General features: G+C 35.6%; 1 protein-coding gene across 5 annotated transcripts in view; it reads right to left on the bottom strand.

The window, feature by feature from the left end:
• FAM172A (family with sequence similarity 172 member A) overlaps positions 1-20,354 on the bottom strand; it is a 420,413-nt gene that overhangs the window by 365,103 nt on the left and 34,956 nt on the right. For 4 of the 5 annotated variants that reach the window (XM_032846420.1, XM_032846414.1, XM_032846433.1 and 1 more), the window contains exons 2-4: positions 19,472-19,595; positions 9,455-9,556; positions 5,158-5,258 (exon numbers count right to left, since the gene is read on the bottom strand). In XM_032846420.1, coding sequence (XP_032702311.1) covers positions 5,158-5,258; positions 9,455-9,556; positions 19,472-19,577 — 309 coding nt within the window. In that variant the 5' untranslated portion in view covers positions 19,578-19,595. The remainder of the gene's footprint in view (positions 1-5,157; positions 5,259-9,454; positions 9,557-19,471; positions 19,596-20,354) is intronic. The other variant, XM_032846425.1, reaches the window with a different exon arrangement.

The raw sequence follows: 20,354 nt of genomic DNA, 5'->3' as shown, positions 1-20,354 counted from the left end.
AAATTTTTCTTTCATTAGAATTTCTGCTGGATTATAAATTCTCCACTTAATAGTAATTCAATATTGACCTGAAACAGATAGCTGGGGATAATTTCACAAATTACATGATAGTTTTTACAAATGAAGCCCAAAGCCTAAATTCTACTTATTACCTAAGATGATAGCCTTTGGAGTCTTCCTGATTAAGCTTACCAGAAACACTATTTTCTAGCATTCAACTCCAGTATATATACTGGAAAATTCTACTTTGAAAATTACCCTTTCACACCACTCTCCCACCTCCTTAAACCCTTGACAGTATCTTTCTAAATTTAGATAAATTATCCAAACCTCTTATAGGCTATATATTTTTATCAAGCTATATGTAGATAGTAAAATTTAAAAAAATTAGCAAAAGCTTTTGTTTGACTATAAAAATGTAACTACGTGAATGCAAAGAGTATTCTTTTGTGTAGTTATGGAACTGCATTCTAAGAACAAACTGACATCTCAGTTTATTTTACTTACACAATAAGTTTAATTTACATAGAAATGACAGAGCATTTCAAGAGCAAGTCTTAAAAAACAATTTCTGCTGAATGACTGCTATAATAATCTCCTTAAGAGAGAAATAAACATAAACTAAAACGGCAGTTCTGAAACATACATAGTAGTTTTCTAGTGAAGACAAAAGTCGATATTTAGTAGGAACATACTAAAAGAAGAAGAAAATAAAAAACAAAAAAACAGAAGGGGTTTTGGTTTAGATTGTTGGCTAAAGCCAGAATCTGTTTCCTTAAAACTTCAATCATCAGAAGCTATTTATTAAGGCAGGCTCCTAGGCAATAAACTCAAATTTGTAATATCTTCTGAATTCCACCCTACCCATCAATGAGGAGAAAGGAGGTTTTTCAGTGCTTCTGTGTCCAGGACGTGGTGAAATGCTTTCTACAGGCTCTCACTTACTGCAACTAGTGACATCGCTGGTAACATGAAGTACTAAATTACTTCCAAAATATAAATGCAAAACTTTGTTTTCTAGGAAATTTAGGCAGTTATAGAAGAACTTCTATTTTCTGAATTACAGTGGATTCAGTCTAGAGTTTGACCATGAAGAATAAAAATTTTCCAACAAAACATGCCATAAATATAGACAGATGACTTTTAATCAAATAATTTTTATCAGCAAAGCCATAATTGTCTGAAACTCTTAGAAATTAAATGGGAATTAGAGTAAAGTAATTGAAAATTGTTTAGTTCTACAAATGTGAAAATCATCATTAGCCTATCATTTTCCTTTCAATAAGTAAACATTATCTTCATGTTCAAATTCCTAAAATTAAGAAATTTCCTAAAACACATAGGTCTAGAATTTATAGTTTATATATTTGTATAACACTCATTTACTATTCAACAAGTACCATAAGAATACAGAAAATTTCCCCACATTGCCGAAAGATATGCATTAAAAAATATTGTAGGGGGCGCCTGGGTGGCTCAGTGGGTTAAGCCTCTGCCTTCGGCTCAGGTCATGATCCCAGGGTCCTGGGATCGAGCCCCGCATCGGGCTCTCTGCTCAGCAGCGAGCCTGCTTCCCTTCCTCTCTCTCTCTGCCTGCCTCTCTGCCTACTTCTGATCTCTGTCTATCAAATAAATAAATAAAATCTTAAAAAAAAAATATTGTAGGGGTGCCTGGGTGGTTCAGTGGGTTAAGCCTCTGCCTTTAGCTCAGGTCATGATTTCAGGGTCCTGGGATCGAGCCCCGCATCAGGCTCTCTGCTCAGTAGGGAGCCTGCTTCCCCCTCTCTGCCTGCCTCTCTGCCTACTTGTGATCTCTGTCTGTCAATAAAATAAAATATTAAAAAAATAAAAAATAAAAAAAAATACTGTAATACAGTGTAAAGTATCTTAAAGAGAAAGAAAACAAACTCATGCTGTTAGTTTACTAACATTTTTTAAATTCTATTTTATTATTTTTACTTAATTTTTAATCTTGCTAAGTGGAATATTCATATTTAAGGTCACCTTAAATTGTTCTTTTTTTTTTTTAAGATTTTATTTATTTATTTGATAGAGAGATAGAGAGCAAAGTAGGCAGAGCGGCAGGCAGAGGGAGAGGGAGAAGCAGGCTCTCCACTGAGCACGGAGCCCGATGTGGGACTCGATCTCAGGACCCTGGGATCAGGACCTGAGCCAAAGGCAGCCGCTTAACCGAATGAGCCACCCAGGCGCCCACCTTAAATCATTCTCAAAAGAAGGCAAGATAGGCGGAAAAAGAGAATGAGAAGAAAAGGAATTGAGAAAAAGAAAAAAAAAGAGTGGTAGAGGAGATGAGAGAAGGCTTCCTAGAAGATATGAAAGCCAAAACCTGAAGGCAGGTAGAGGTAGAGGTATAATGAACAAGGGAGCAAGGGCATTTCAAAGACAGAAAACAGTACGAGATAAAAGTATAAGGTATGAATGAAGGACAGTAAGGTGGTTAAACTAATTGGAAGACACAGCTCAGAAAAAGAAAGGAAGATGGACAAAAAGGTTCACCTATGCATTATTAAATCCTACCATAAATAACACCAAACAAATTTACAATAGTGAAAATTGTGTCATTATGCATATGTAACTAGAATTCATACATCTCAAACCTAAAATGTAGGAAATGAAATTAATAGTCAACCTTCAGCAGTGAGATTGGTAATAAAAATAAGTATTTCATGGTGTACCCGAATTCAGAGGAATAAAAAATAAAAACACAAGTATTTCAAACAAGACATGAGAAGCAAGATGGTAGGGAACCAAATGCTAACAACCAGACTTCCCTTCTCTAATCTTTGGTCTTTTGTTGTGACAGTTTTATGTTAGAAGGTTATATACTTTTGATAAATATATTGGGAAGTAAATGGGATTGGTACTTGAAGCTCAGGGGTCTACTGATCTAAATTTGAGACACACTACATTACAGAATAAATCCTGTGATTTGGGGTGATCATTTGGGGCCAGCTTGATCACAAACACAAATGTGAATGCAGGCACAGGAGGTGGGAAATCTAGATAATGCAGAATATTTTATCTCTATCTATAATCATTAAAGCGAAACTTCATAATACTTTATCATAGAGTAAGATCCACCAAAAATCAAACCTGTGACAATCCATATGTCCAAAGAATATAAGATAAGAGATCTAGGAGAAAGGAATTACTTGTACATGGACAATCTAATAAGATACAGTTGCTAAATTCTGACAGAGATAATGCTAGGGGATACAGGTTAAGGGTGAAAAAGATGCAGATGACAAAAAGGACAAAGTTTGTTTAGAGAACAGCACCTGTCCAAGTGAACAAATATGCATGGCTCATGGAAAGGAGTAAACTATAAGCCCCCTTTAAAAACAAAACAAAACAAAACAAACATCCCCAGTTCCTCTGTAAGGTCATATACTACGGATATTCCTAGAATTAACATACTACTAGCCTGCGGCATATAAGTAATTCACTTATGGGGAATGGGGAAATATCTCATGTGCAGAAGAAATTATTCAGGGCATTAATTAAACTTAAGTTACAAATGCTAGCGAAAAATGTCAAGAACTCTGAAAGGCCTGAGATTTTATTCTCTTTGCCAGCTAACAAGTTAGCCTGCTACAATTTCATGGATATTGCCAAAAGACACTAGATTTCTATGTCAGAGACAAAAGACTTTATTACTCAAGGTATTCGGCAAGCAACATAAGCTTATTTTCATCTCTTTCTTTTGTGCTTCAAGTCCTAAAGAGGCAATATGGACAGGCTAAAGATAGAGGCTAAGCACACAGTGGGACTGCATCATAGCTAAGGAACCTCAAAATTTATGAAGCTCAATCTTGTAAGGGGGTTACTAGCAAACCTGCCCATTCTTTGCCACTAGTGGTGGACAGGAAGAGCATTTTCCTGAAGAGCAAACAAATCTGTTCTCTCCCTTGGAGGATGACACAAGCTCTGTCTTCCAAGCTGTTTCCTACACAAACACCCTCGAAAAGATAGTCCATAGCAAAAGCTGTCAACGCCTTTGCTCAGACACATGTGGAAATGTAATTCATGGAGAACTGTCTTCCAGCAAAGATAAACTAAGTTTCATATATTCTTTATGCTGCTGTTTAACCAAGTAATTCATTCTGACTAGTTTTTAAAGAATCAAAACAGTAATACAGGAATTTTAGCTTTTCCTTAAAGAACTAAAGTAGTATGTATTATCACACTAAACAAATGTGTCCATGTGCATTTTATTATTATTATTTTTTTAGGATTTTGTTTATTAATTTGACAGACAGAGATCACAAGCAGGCAGAGAGGCAGGCAGAGAGAGAGGAAGGGAAGCAGGCTCCCTGCCAAGCAGAGAGCCTGAGGCGGGGCTCAATCCCAGGACCCTGGGATCACGACCTGAGCCAAAGGCAGAGGCTTTAACCCACTGAGCCACCCAGGCACCCCTGCATGTGCATTTTATTAAAATTATTTAACATGACATAGGATGAGTAAAACTTTTGGCTTTAACAGAACATTCACCTTAATGACAAATGCCATTTTCAAGGGTTCCTCACAATGGTACCGTGCGAGGAAACTAAATGCTCACAAGGCCTAATCCTTCATCAAGTCAAAGGTAAGTAGGTTAGACACACTTTATTAGCCAAGCAAATACCAATTTTCTTCACATAGTAAGAATTTTTTTTTACCTTTATTGAGGAATAACTGTGATGATTTGATATATATACACATTGCAGAATGATAAACAAGATTAATACAATTAACATACTCATCACTTCATATAATTAACATAAGTAACTTTTTTTTTTTTTTAAGATAACCACTTAAAAGAACACTTATTCCTCCTGGCATAGCAGAGGATTCAACCTCTTAAAAACATTTAAAAGATAAAATTTTCATGAATTTGTCTTCTGATGTAATGACTCACTACAAAATATTAAGGTCATGGGAAGGACAGGTTTACATAAAAACATAAACTTTGAGAATATGTTTCAAACATAACCATTGAAATAAACAACAACAAAAAAAACCAATTTTTTAAAATCACTTTTTTTTTTTTTTTTAACGAAAGACTTCATGAGCTGCCTTAGCTTCAAAACCTTTATTCTGATTCTTCAAAACTGGAAGAAAAAAAAAAAGAGTGTGAAGTTTAATATATGACCATACCTCTCCTAGAGCTTCATATCTTTTCTGGTTCCATCTGTGCAAATCTTCTTGGTAGTTAAAAACAAACGGTTCCCCAGTTTTTATGTGTCTTAACTGTCCCTCTAGAAGATAAACAAACAGTATTGCTATGATTCAGAGTATATTTATAATAATATGAAAAATAAATAACATCTGATAAAAATTTAAAATAACTTTCTCAGAAGTTTCATTTTTTTCTTTGCATTTTTCCTTCAAATATCAACATGATGCAAACATCTAAGTACTATAAAAGAATGCCCTCAACTACTCAAATGCTGTGTCTTTTGACTTTCATTTCTCTAAAGCAAATAAACACTTGAGGGCCTATAATATATAAGGATCATGGCTAGCTACAGCTGTGAACAAGGTCTCAGTGTCTAAGCTTAGAGGTTAGAGGAGGAGTAAAAGCATAAATATCCAAAAGTTAAGCAACTTTTTAGGAAGGTAAACAAGAATGAAGTTAAGTCATCAATCTAAAAACTGCCACAGGCAACTCATGTAGATAATAAAGACTACAATGAGTTTGGAAAAATGGAAGAGGAAGACCCTTATAGGTTAGAATAGTTTCAGAGGTTCCAGGGAGATTTCTCAACTAGGCCTAAAGTATGGTTAAGATTTCAAATGAACACTGGAGAAAAGCAGGGAGAAAAGCAGTGAGCCAAGATCGATTTGGACTGTCAAGTCAGACACATTCAATTCAGAGATTTTACTGATAATAACTTTGCTAATAATAACAAGGCAATAAGCAATCAAGAGGCATAGGCAAAGAAAAGAAGAAGAGTCTGGGACAGCCCAGGCATTTCCTCCCAGGTCCTTCGCTCTCACTGGCAGCACTCTCGGGTCCAGAACAGGTAAAGTCTCAATGTGAGGCGAAAAGGTTACCTCATATATTGGTGAGCATTTGGTTACAAAATACTTCAGTTTTATGTGTCAGAGAGTGGTACTGCTTCTGTGATATCCTTCAGAGAAATATACTTCAAATATCCACAGATTATGCTTGTTTACCATAAGCAAACCGAAACCAGTCACCCGCTCAAGGTATTCTATAGATAAACACTCTGCTCATAGCAAACATTGGTCTATATTCACTAAAAGATTACATTATCAGGATGTTTTTTAAGGAGAAAAGACCAGGCCACCTGTGTTCTTTCTGTCCCAGAAGTGTGCTGCTGGTGATCAGGAGAGAGACCACAGGCCAATTACTTTAACCTATTCTCCCCTGCCTCTACCTAGCAATTTAGACAAAAATGTGAAAAATGGACAAAACGTTCAAGTAATAGTGAACAATCCATTTTAACAGAAACAAAACGAAGTACTGAGCCAAACTGCAGAACACTGGTGAACATGTTGGGATCAAAAAGCAGAAGACTCCAACTACTGGATCTGGACTTTATGCTAAGAGCAGTGAGGCACAAGAAAGGGTTTAGAGACCAAAGAGGGACATGACATGCAGAGTGAAACTTAGTATTTGATTTTTATTCAATGAGGGCAGGAGTGGACAGAAAGTTGAAAGAAATGTATGGCACTAAAACTGAACCCTGGAAAAATACTACTTCAAATAAAACTACTTCACTATTTTTATGAATCAATTTCACCACATATAAAACTGCCTTTTTAAATATGTAAAACAAGGGCTAATCCTTATTTGTAAAGTTTTTAATACTCTCAACATGAGACACTGTGTTGGATCACTACATAGAACACTCTTTTTTGGGTTCTTTAGGAAAATGGGACCTATTAAAATAGCCACCTATTACCACTACTGTTAAAAGTGAAAAGGTTAAGAGGCAAAGAAAGTGAGCACTCTTACCCAGAAAAATATCTGGATCACTTAGGTTATATTATTATTTGTAAATATGGCATTTATCAAAGGTTTGGACAATCACTCCAGTGACTGTCAAAGGTCTGATTTAGGCCATTTTAGCTTAGGGTCCCCTAAAATCAGCTATAAAGTTTCACATGTATACCTAAAATGTGTGCTATTCTGGGAAATGTATCCATATAGTTTATCAGATTTGTTATGGAGTCCAGGACCTCAAAGAGGCTATCACTTGCCTAAATGAATTAATAAGTTCAAAGTATTTAGAATACTTGCTGGCCATGTATTAAGAGTTCAATAAATGTCAGGTACTATAGAAGACGATATTCAAACTCAAACGGTCTGCCACAAGTTCAATTACTTTTTCTAGTGATCTAAAAGTGTGCTCTCTCATAATACTGCACCAGAGCAGAGGGAGTATAGGTGAGGGTAAAAGGGGAAAAGCCTTCAACTTCTTCATCAGCAAGGACATTTGAGCTGGGCCTTATACAATTACAGCAATGGGAAACACAAGACGTATTTGAAAAGGCACAGAAGGGGTGCCTGGGTGGCTCAGTGGGTTAAGCCTCTGCCTTGGGCTCAGGTCATCATCTCAGGGTCCTGGGATCAAATCCTACATCAGGCTCTCTGCTCAGCAGGGAGCCTGCTTCTTCCTCTCTCTTTCTACCTGCCTCTCTGCCTACTTGTGATCTCTCTTTGTCAAATAAATAAATAAAATCTTAAAAAAAAAAAAAGGCACAGTGATTTTAAAGAATAAGGTATAAATCTGATGGAGATAAAAACAATCTCTTCCCCTTTGTTACAAATTGTCAGGCTTAGAATAAAATTTGTATCCAAATTCTTCTTTTATCCAACTAACTACTTTAAAATCCTTTAGGAAAAATTAGAAATTTCTTCAATCAGGTAATGAAAGTTTAATTTCAAACCTTTTGTAAGAGTTCTTGTTATCATAAAGTTAAAAAAAAAGTCCCAAAAGACACTAAGTTAGAATTGCCTTTTTAGGGGTTTAGTATTGAGACCTAGTTTCCTATCTCCAAATCCTCACCTCTTTGAAAAAATATTCACCATTAACCCAAATTCAAAGGTGAACCGTATCAAGCTAAAAACAGATCCTTAAAAGTGACATTCTCTCCTTAGAATTCAAGCATTTCTCCTTAATACTGTTAGTCTGTGTTTATGCAAGACAATGTCCAAGATACTTATAAAATAAATGGTAGGCGTGTGCAAGGATGCACGCACATTTGAGGCATATATACATAAAAAGGCGTATGTGTATGCAAAGGTATAGGTATCACATAAGTGTGAATGTAAGGTAAGTACATTCAAGGGTGTAGAAGTGAGTGAAAAGATGTCTGTATGTATCTGATAAGAAAGGGAAAGATAAAAGTTTATTACTTCTGGAGCACCTGGCTAGCTAGGGTGGTAAAACAAACAATTACTACTCATATATATCTTGGCATTAAGATATCCTTTATTAAAAGCATGAAAATTAACATCAGATAAGAGATCAAAGTTTCCAATATCATGTTTAAAATCAATTAATCTTCTAGTACACAGAGACTGTCACTATAAATCTTGACACATGTAAGTGTTATCATTAAGGGATATCCACTACCATAATGGTAACAAATCACCAATTTAGTTGATGTGGATCAACAAACAGAAAGCTACAACTTAAACTCTACCAAGCCTATAACACTAGTACTCTTCAAATGTTTAATAGTATGTTATTAATTCAATCAATCATAATTCTTTGTTCTAGAAACATCCTTGTAACTTATGGTATGTTCTTCCAAACCCCAAGTGGAAAGTCTTTCTTGTTCAGAATTTAATTAATAAATTTTAAAATAGGCAGGTTGCCTGGGTGGCTCATTCAGTTAAACATCAGCCTTTGGCTCAGATCATGATCTTGGGGTTCTGGGATGGAGCCCCATACCAGGCTCTCTGCTCAGCAGAGAAACTGCTTCTCCCTCTCTGTCTCTCTATCTCTCATTCTTACTCTCACTCTTTCTCAAATAAATAATCTTAAAAAAAAAATAGAATAAATTTTAAAATAAGGATGTTCCCTGAAAAAAATCATGGAAAACTGAGTATCAGGCTTTAAAATATCATCATAGATGATAACTGCTAGCCATTTCCTTTTAAATACGTGAAAAAGTAGTATCTTTCTACATAATATAATTGGAGTTCCAATTGGATGCCTGAGAGTTGAAAGCTCTGGGCTGAAATGCGTTAAGTCACATCAAATTCATGTCCATTGGTTTAAGTGATTTAACAATTACAGAAAATTACAATTTGGTTCTTTTCCTTGAGTGAAAAATTTTACCATGAAGGGGTAAGTCATTATTTCTTAAATGAAATACATAAAACATTCTAACTGGCAAATAAAAATAGTGAATAATATCTGTCCTATGATTCTATTAGCATGATAAATAAATCTTGTATGTAGCAAACACTTACTTTCATTAAAAGCATATTCAAATCCTTCCAGGGTATCAGGAAAATCAAGAGGTGGTTCATCTTTTTTCATTAGTTCATCCAAATCAATCCTAGATAATAAATCTAGAAAAGAATATGAAATGCATTAACATTCATTTTCTTAATAAGTTATACTTTAATAACAAAGTTAATAATAGAGATTGTATTTTTGATTATTTTAAGTATCCTTTTGTTCTACTAGATTACTTTATACGAGTTGCCTTATTGATAATATTTTTAAAATTTTAAGTTCCCCAAGTGCTATATCATGACAATATCAAAAGCACTTTCAAAATCATCAATTCCCACAACAATCACAATTTTAGACCCTATGTACCACTGTAGTAAATTATTAACTTCTTCTCCTCAAAATATTCAGCTATTAATTTGTATCTCACTAACCTCCATCCATAGTTTCAAAAGTTTCAGGTCATTTAAATAGTCACTAAATCTTATATAAAGATGAAACTACCATTTATGAATAAGGAAACTTACAAATTTAAATGGGGTAATATAGCACATTATTCCATTTTATAGGAAAAAATCACAATATTAAAATACAACATGCTAACTGGAGAAAATGTGGTTAACACAAAGCAGTTTTTATTCTTCATACCATTTGATTTCCATACCATAAAAATACTCTCAATAAAGATTTTTAAATAAATAAATAAATTTTTAAATAAATATTAAATTTAAATATTTTAAATAAACAAAGTATTTTGAAATAATTCTGGAGTTATAGAAATGTTGAAAGAAAATACAGATAGTGCATTTATATCCTCTATCCAGTTTCCCCTACTGTTAACACCTAAAAAACAGGTATCAAGTCAGGAAATGGGTGGAGGACATAAGCAGACACTTCTCCAAAGAAGACATACAAATGGCTAATAGACACATGAAAAAGTGTTTATCATCATTAGCCATTAGGGTAATTCAAATCAAAACCACATTGAGATATCACCTTACACCAGTCAGAATGGCCAGAATTAACAGGGCAAGAAACAACAAATGTTGGAGAAGTTGTGGAGAAAAGGGAACCCTCATACATCGTTGGTGGGAATGCAAACTGGTACAGCCACTTTGGAAAACAGTGTGGAGGTTCCTCAAAAAATTAAAAATAGAGCTACCCTATGACCTGGCAATTGCACTACTGGGTATTTACCCCAAAGATACAGATGTAGTGAAAAGAAGGGCTATATGCACCCCATGTTCATAGCAGCAATGTCCACAATAGCCAAAATGTGGAAAAATCCAGATGCCCTTCCACAGATGAATGAATAAAGAAGATGGGGGTCCATATACATAATGGAGTATTACTCAGCCATCAAAAAGGATGAATACCCAACTTTTGCATCAACATGGATAGGACTGGAGGAGAGTATGTTGAGTGAAATAAGTCAAGCAGAGAGAAAGTCAATCATCATATGGTTTCACTTACTTGGGGAACATAAGGAATAGTGCGGGAGGACATTAGGAGAAGGGAAAAACAAAGAGGGAGAAATCAGAGTGGGAGACGAACCATGATAGACTGTGGACTCCAGGAAACAAACGGAGGATTTCAGAAGGGAGGGAGGTGGGGGGATGGATGAACCTGCTTATGGGTATTAAGAAGGGCACAGATTCCATGGAGCACTGGGTGTTATGAGCAAACAATGAATTATGGAACACTCTATCAAACACTAATGATATACTATACGGTGACTAACATAACACAATAAAAAAATAATTTTAAAAAATTAAACAAAATAAAAATAAAACATCCCACACTACCAGGGTACATTTGTGAAAGTGAAGAAACCAACATCTGTACGTCCCTATTAACTAAGCCCAGAAATTATTCATCTGTTTTCCCATTAAGGTCCATTTTCCATTCCAGGATCCCATCCAGAACATCATCCCACATAGAGTTGTCATGTCTATCAGTCTCCTCTGGCCTGTGACAGATTCCACTCTTTGTCTCTTTTCTATGATCATGACTCTTTTGGGGAATATTGGTTAGGTATTTTGCAGAATGACCTTCAAATTAGGTGTATCTGATTTTTTTTTTTCATTTTGTGATTAGATTAGGGTTACAGGTTTTTAAAAGAATACCACAGAGGTAAACTGCCCCGCTTATCACATCATATCAAAGGGAACATGATATCCATGGTATATCACTGGGGATGTTAATCTCCATCAGCTGGCTAAGGCAGTGTCTGCCAGACTTCTCAACTATGATCCCTATTTTTTCCCTTTCTATAATCTATTTCTTGTAAGTGAGTAAGGCTAGCCCACATTCAAGGAAGAAAAGTAGAACTGTGCTCTGCCTTGTGGAACAAAGAATATCTACATACATTATTTGTAATTCTTCTATATGAATTTTTGTCTCTCTTCCTCCATTTACACATTTATTCAATCTTATATCAGTACAGAATCAGGGATATTTATTATATAATTTGGGTTATAATAAATACTACATCATTTATTTTGTTGCTCAAATTGTTCCAGCAATAGCCATGGCTATAAGCTCTTCCAGCTGGCTCCTGTAACTGTTTGACATGCTCTTATTTTTTGTTTTTTAAATATTTCCCTATTTTGTGTTACCACAAAATGCTTGTTCTAGGCTTCTCTTTTCCGCAGGCTAGAATCAGTCTGTCAAAAATATTTAATGAACTTTTAGGCTCTTATTACAGAATGAGGCAAAAATTCTCACTATATGTCATCAGAGTTATATCAGAACTCAAAAAAACAAAAAGACAAACTTCAAATTTATTGTTCCAAAGAAAAGATATTTTTTAAAAAGTTTAGGTTTCGGTGGCTCAGTGGGTTAAGCCTCTGCCTTTGGCTCAGGTCATGATCTCAGTGTCCTGGGATCAAGCCCCACATTGGGCTCTCTGCTCAGCAGAGAGCCTGCTTTCCCCTCTCTCTCTGCCTGCCTCTCTGCCTACTTGTGATATTTCTCTCTCTGTCAAATAAATAAATAAAATCTTAAAAAAAAAAAGTTCAGGTTTCGAGATTTTGCATTCTAACTCAAGTTCCCAAAGAGAAACCAGCTCCTAGGATACGTAATAAAGTAAACCAGTCCCTTTTCCTACAAAGAATTATCTCAGAAGAAACACTTTATTTCTGTCTTACAGAAATACAACAAATCCATCTGTATGGAACATCAAAATATGCCAAAGAAAAAAGTAGTTTTTCTACCTCCAGTCTCTAGTCTCTTTCTGTAGGACATAAAGATAAGCCATCAAAAAAATAATTTTTTAGTACTCTTCAAACTGCCACACCAAATAAAACTCGACTCACATAAAAATACAGCATCTTCAAAATTCAAAAATAAAAAATGTTTGCAAATTCTCCGGTAAAATGGAAATGTCACATAATATGCATACTGGGCTAACAAAGGGATACAGGCCGACAAATTTCTAATTCATTAGTGAATATCTGAACACCATGTATGTCTGTGCAAAACAGAGCAAAACAGAAGATTTTTTAATAGCAAAAATGGCTTGGAGTGGCTTGAAAATTCTCTTTCCAATGAGCTGAGGTTCCTTCATTATAGTCATTTACAGTTCAAACTTAGAAACCTTTTAATCAGATCCACAGCAACCATCTAACTTTTAAGCAGATATATTATGTCTAACAGCCGCTTTGTCTATCAGTTCAGATCATAAAATGCCACCTAACATCTACATACCAATTTAAGGTTTTCACATACTTTATCTCACTTGATCGTCACAACCCTATAGAACAGAAGCATGTATTATCACCTTCACCGTCTTTCAGATGAAAAAATGAGCTCAGAGAGGAAAAATGGCTTGTCCAAAATTATACCTTAATAGTACAGTGGGATTAATGGAATAGATGTAGTTTCCAATACCTAACTCAATGCTCTTTCAAAATCACCATACTTACTCTATGTGCCATATCAACCCTAAAATATTCTAACCCCGCTCTTCCTTACCTTATAAAGAATAAAGTTAGGAATATAGAAATATGCCTTTGCCTTGCTTGAAATGTTCCTAGGAAGGACAAAATGAAAACTAAATAAATAGGCATTCCTTAAACTTCTCTTCTATTAACAAAGGAACCAGATATAGATAGTTTATTTCATTAGCACTGAGAAGACATGCAGAAAGAAAATGTCAGAAATTACTTTTTCTGCTTTTTAAAAAGAAAGCAATACTATAAGTTGCATTTTACATAGAGACTGAGTTTCAAAGGCAGTGGATTAGGCAAATATCAAGTATAATAAAACATTTCCATTAAAAATACCTTCATTCACCTATAAAATACAGTACGACTGAATCCATATAATTTAAATATGCATCAGATGTAACACAAGTGTTTTTTCTAAAACATGCCTCTGGTAATTAAAGTGACTCAGCAACTAGAATTCTAAACTTCAACTAGGCATATGCAATACTTGGATAAAAATACCACTTGATACCCAAAGAAATGAAAACAGAGGCTTAAACAGATTATTTGTACACTCATGTTCATAGCAGCATTATTCACAATAGCCAAGAAACAACTCAAGTGTCCAAAGACAGAGGAATGGTGTGATGGTTAATTTTATGTGTCAACTTAACCAAGCCATGCCGTGCCCAGATATTTGGTTAAACTTTCCTCTGAGTGTGCCTGCGAAGGTGTTTCGGGATGAGACTGACATTTGAATCTGGATGAATATGTATATGATACTTTCAAACAATTCTGGAAAACTAACATAATGAAATTGGTTGGTTGCTCCTAAGGTCACTGGACAACGAAGTGGAAAAAATAGACAAATTCAGAATTCAAATTCTCAGCTCAAGCACATCATAAATAACCTCTAATTTTCTAAGTGTGTCCTGAAGGTAACTCTGATCTCTTGTAGCTGAAGGGCTGAGATTGTTAAAAATCAAACACAGAAGCTCATCCTGCAACCAGCTGCATTATAATGCAAGCAGAACTACCAGCCTCACAGGTGTCCACTGTTAAAGAGAGGACAGTGACTGGAAAAGAATGGGGTCCTGCAAATTGGAATGGAATGCAGTTGAGGACAATGACTCTCTAAATTCTAACCATTCTTTGTCAGAGGAAGCTTTCCCACCCTCAGTAGAAGCAGTCTCTCTACCTTAGTCTGGGAAAATTAAACCTTTGTTTAAGGAAACTGTCTTGCCCTCCCCTGAGGCCGTTGCCAGGCAAGACAAAGCTGATTCTTGGGGCACCTGGGTGGCTAGGTGGGTTAAGCGTCTAATTTCATTCAGCTCAGGTCATGATATCAGGGTCCTGTGATCAAGTCTCACATCGAGCTCCCTGCTCAGAGGGCAGTCTTCTCCCTCTGTCTCTTCCCCTCCCCCTTGCTTGTTCTTTCTCTCTCTCTCTCCCCCTCAATAAATAAATAAATAAGCTGATTCTCTTCAGGACCCACAGCCCAAAGCCCTCTTTGCATCTAGGCTTTCAACTACACTGCAGTCATAGCAGGCCACTAAAGGTGAGGTATAAAGTGTGACTCATAAGGAGGTACACAACACCCAGCACAACAAAAGAACTACCTGGTTTTTCTAATTTATACAGATAGAAATCCAGAGAACATGTGTGGGAATAAATATTAAGGGTATGGAACAATGGAAGGTCATGGACCTGGAAGGAACTGGATTAAAAAACTGGTACCAAAAAAATCTGGGAAAGAGTTATGTGAGTAAGTCCCCTCTGAAAAGGAAAAAGAAGTGAAAGATATCTGTGTCCCAAATTAACGCTCACCAAAAGGTGACCTCAAAAGAGTAAGATATTAATAATCAAGTGGATAAGATGACTCCTGTGGAGACCAGTCAACCTCTCTCCCCAGCCACCCCTGTCATTGCCCAATGGGCTCATGAACAAAGTGGTCATGGTGGCAGAGATGGTTGTTATGCATGGGCTTATCAGTATGAACTTACACTCACCAAAGCCAACCTGGCCACAGCCATTACTGATTGTCCAATCTGCCAGCAGGAAAGGACACCACTTAGTCGCCAATACGGCATCATTCCTGTAAGTGATCAGTCAGCTACCTGGTCACAGTGGATTACATCAGACCACTTCCATCAGGAAAGAAGCAACCTTTTGTTCTTACTGGAGTAGACACTTTCTCTGGATACTATTTGTCTTTCCCACATGTAATACTTCTACTGTATCTACTGCTCGTGGAGTTACAGAATGCCTTATCTACCATCATGGTATTCCACAAAGCATTGCTTCTGATCAAGGAACTTACTTCACAGCAAAAGAACTGCAGCAATGGTCCCATGCTCATGAAATTCAATGGTCTTACCATTTTCCCCACTATCCTGAAACAGCTAGTTTGAGAGAATGGTGAAATGGCCTTTTGAAGATTATGCTGCCAGCAAGGTGATAGAACCTTGCTGGGCTGAGCAAGATTCTTCAGAAAGCTGTACATACTCAGAATCAGTGTCCAATATATGGTGCTATTTTTACCATAGCCATAATTTACAGGTCTAAAAATAAAGGGATAAAATGGGAGTATCACCATTCACTATCACCCCTAGTGAACAAGGAAAGAATGTCCATTTTCTCACTATTCTCATTCAACAGAGTATTAGGAATCCTAGTAAGTACAAAAAGGGCAAGAAAGGGAATAAAAGGCATACTGTCCAATGTGCAAATGACATGATGGTTTACACAGAAAATATCAAGGAATCTACTCCCAAAATTCCTTGAACTATTAAATGACTTTAGGAAATTTGTAAAAACACGTAGGAAACACATAAAACTTGATTATATTTCCATAAATTATCAGTTAATATGTGGCAACTGAAATTAAGAACACAACACTGTTTACAATCACTCTAAATAATTAAATCTTAGGGGGTGCCTGGGTGGCTCAGTTGGTTATGCGACTGCCTTCGGCTCAGGTCATGATCCTGGAGTCCTGGGATCGAGTCCCATATCAGACTCCCTGCTCGGCAGGGAGTGTGCTTCTCCCGCTGACCTCTCTCCTCGCATGCTCTCTCTCTCTCTCTCAAATAAATAAATAAAATCATTTTAAAAAAATTTAAAAAAATAGTTAAATCTTAGGTATAAATCTAAGAACAAATGTTTACAACTTACATGTTGAAAATTACAAAATGCTCATGAAGGACACTGAAGATTTAAATAAATGAGAGACATAACAGGTCATGGACTGAAAGATGCAATAAAGATGTCAATTGTCACCATATTCATCTATAGGTTTAAATATAATTCTTATCAAAATCTCAGTATATGTTTTTGCAGATATAATTTTACTCTAAAATTTATATGGAAGAGCAAACAACCTAGAATAGCTAATAGCTAAACAATTTTGAAAAGGAGTAAAATGGGAAGAATCATTCTATTCATGTTTAAGATATACTAGTAATCAACTGAGTGTGATTATTAATGAAGATATAGACACAGATCCATGGAGCAAAAGAAAGAACCCAAAATAAGGCCACCCAAACACCCAAATACAACCAATTCATTTTTGACAAAGATGGAAGAAGTAATTCCATGTTGGAAAGACAGTCCTTTTCACAAATGGTGCTGGTGCAAATAGACATTAACAGGCCCCCCAAAACCAACCAACCAACCAAACACCCACCTTGACTTAGATCTCCTACCTTCTATAAAAATTAACTCAAAATGTATCATAATGTAAAATCTAAAATTATAAAACTTTTAGAAGAAAACACAGGAGAAAATCTTCACAAACCAGGGTTAGGCAAAGGATGCACAGGCATGGCATTAAAAGCATAATCCATAAAAGTTAAAACTGATAAGTAGACTTCTCTAAAGATAGTTTAATTCAGTTTGACAATTTGTTCTAAATATACTTTGCTATGCACTGTCACTTTATTTTCTATTATTTCCAATTTAACTCCTTCATTAATTGTTAGAAGCTCATGTGTACCAGGCTTTTTATTCCTATACTACCAATTAATTAAAAGATTCAGAGAAGCTAAGTAGCTAGTTCATGGTAAGCAGAGAAACCTGAGTTTGAATCCGGGCAATTTCACCTTTAGACCCTATCCATACTCTTTGTACATACATCTGGTAGCTCTAAAATCCAGAAAACCTATGCAAACTCTTATATATTGCTTGAGAAAGTGTAAATTGGAACGACTATTTGGAAAATGTAATTTTCACATTATCAAGTAAGGCTGAAGATGCACAAAAAATCTATCTAGGAAACCCAGTGAGTCTATTTAGAAGGAAATACACACATTCCTTCACCTCTCTCCTAAATCAGCCATTATTTTGAGAGTGCTAGTCATTTCCAGCAGCATACAAGCATACACTAAAACCTTCTACAGAATTTTCACAGCTTTCTCCAATTCCTCTCTTTCCATTTTCTATGGAAACTCTCCCATGTAGCTTTCATTTCCACCAATTCATGAAAACAGCTCTTTGTGATGATCACCAATGACCTCCACACCATCAAATCTAAAAGTAATTTCTCAGTCCTCGTCTAACCTGAATCATTATCATGACTGAATGAATTACTCCCATTTTCTTCATTTGGCATTCAGGATCTCTCTCTTGCTCTTGGTTCTCAGACTATTTTACTAGAAATCCATTTTCAGCTTCTTTTGCTGGTTCCTCTTCATCTTCCTGACCCTAGAGTTGAGATGCATCAGGGCTCAATCTACAGATCTCTTCTTTTCTGTCTATAATGACATCCCTGGTGATCTCAATTAGGAGCTCTGGTCCTTTAAATATTACCTCCATGCTAATGATTCCTAAAATTTTTTTATCTCTAACCCAAATGCTCTCCCAAACTCCATACTCAACTTCTTTACCTTCCCATTTAAGTGACATCTCAGTTTAATATTTAATATGTCTAAAACCTAACTCTTGCTTTCCACCATTATCACCATAACTTGATTTTCACAGTTTTTTAAATCTAATACATAGCATCTATCTTAGAGCTTTTTAGGCCAAGAACCTTCAAATTTTTCTTGATTTCTCCTCTAACATCCCATGTCTAATCCAACAGAAAATCATGTAATCTCTTCCTTCAAAACATAAACAGAATCTGTCATCATCCTCTTTTGTTACCACCCTAATCCAACACAACATCATCTCTCACATTTGTCAGGAGATAGCAATGCTCTTAGCCATTTCCCATATTTGAGGGTAAGGGCTAGTTACACCATCCCCTTGACAGTACATCAGCTCTAAAAGCAGGGACATGATGAGGCAAATTGTGAGCTAAGAAACTGGCTGTGTTGTCATATATATGCTTCAGGCTTTCATGAAAAGAGATAAAAGGTAGAAGGAGAGATTCTTGAGGTATCTTTATCATCCAGCCTCGTAAAACAGGACAGGACAGCAGTGAGGGATTCAGAAAAATGGCTGCAATCAAGATGGTCTGTGGCATTACCTGCAAAGCACCGTAGAGACCACAAAGACTCTACATTGAACAAGTAAAGAGACTCATTATCTGGCATAGTTGGCATCTCAACTTTAAGAAAATCCATTGAAGAGATCTTTCAGTTCAACAAAGCACACTTATTTTAGGAGTAAACTTCTTTTAGACTACAGACTTAAAAAAGTCTAGAACTCAAAATTCCCAAAGAATGTCTAGGGTAAATTCCCTCCAAGGTGTTAACATGGAGAGCCTTTCAAAAAATACCCCTAATTAATGCCACAAAGATAGAATACTGGATTATTAGGCAGATCATTATCCTAGCCTAGCATGACATTCTGATCAAAAAAAAATATGATAAAGGCAATAGTCTTAACTCAAGAGATCTAGTGTTAGTTTTAGCATTAAATATACAACTTTGGATAAGAAAAGGGTTATGAATTCTTAGTTATAAAATTACATGATTTTATGATTTATTTACTGACTATATACTCCATCTCAGATACTGAAACAGTTGTTAATCCATTACAGATGGATTAAAAACTCACTTTCTTATTTTAGAATTGAAATGAATGGAAGATCAACTAAATATTCCTATGCCTTCATTAGGCACAATGAAAATACCCTGAAAAAGCAAAATAAGTATGTACCTTTCAGTGCTGTAGTCTTTTCTTTTTCATCTGGACCTCCCTGCTGGATTTGTGCCATGCTTATCCAAATTGGCAACAAAATTAAAGAGCTCAAGGAAATAGACATCAATCTTCAGAAGACAGTCTAGAATGAATGAAAGCAATAAATTAAGCTCTACTCAATCCTACCTACTCCATGAGAACTTCCTAGATCCTCCCAGTTGGGATTAATCTCTCTATTCTGATTTCCCACTGCACTTTGTTGATGCCTATACCATAGTACTTATCATAGCCTGCCTTGCATTATAGTTATTTATGTATTTGTCTGGGTCAGCTAACAGATTACAAGCCCCAGGATAGAGGTATCAACTTTTTGTCATCTTTATATCTCTCATGTCACCAAACACAGATACCGAAAGTCACTGACTAAACTCCCTATTTAAGTTTAGTTCTCTATCATCTAATTTTTTTTTTTTAAATATCTTCAGGTAGTTCCAAAAGCCTGAAATTTCTTTTAAAATAAACTATAAGCATGTGCCAGTTACAAGATCATAATGTCTTCCTCCCAGAAAAGACAGTCAGAAGGAGAAAGATAAATAAAGAACTTAAGAGTTACATAAAGCAACTCTAAGTTACCTCTAGTATAATTCAAAATACAACTTTAAGGGAAAAAAATTAGCCCTTTCAAAAATGAAACGATGCCAAATTCAATATCTGGAAGCCATACTCTATAAATGGTACCCCAGTAAAAAAATCAGTATTCCTAAAGTTTAAAAGACAGAAATGCAACACATACAATAGAAAAAAATTAAACTAATTTAGTCAATCCATGACTGTTAATGAAATTATATAAAAACCACATTCATGATCACAATAAACGAGACTGAACATTCCTCTGATCGAG

The sequence above is a fragment of the Lontra canadensis genome, unplaced genomic scaffold (genome assembly GCF_010015895.1).
Source record: "Lontra canadensis isolate GAN:19392208 unplaced genomic scaffold, GSC_riverotter_1.0 scaffold4, whole genome shotgun sequence".
Taxonomy (NCBI): Eukaryota; Metazoa; Chordata; class Mammalia; order Carnivora; family Mustelidae; genus Lontra; species Lontra canadensis.
Note: the sequence above shows the minus strand (reverse complement) of the source record. Positions and strands in the feature narration are given on the sequence as shown.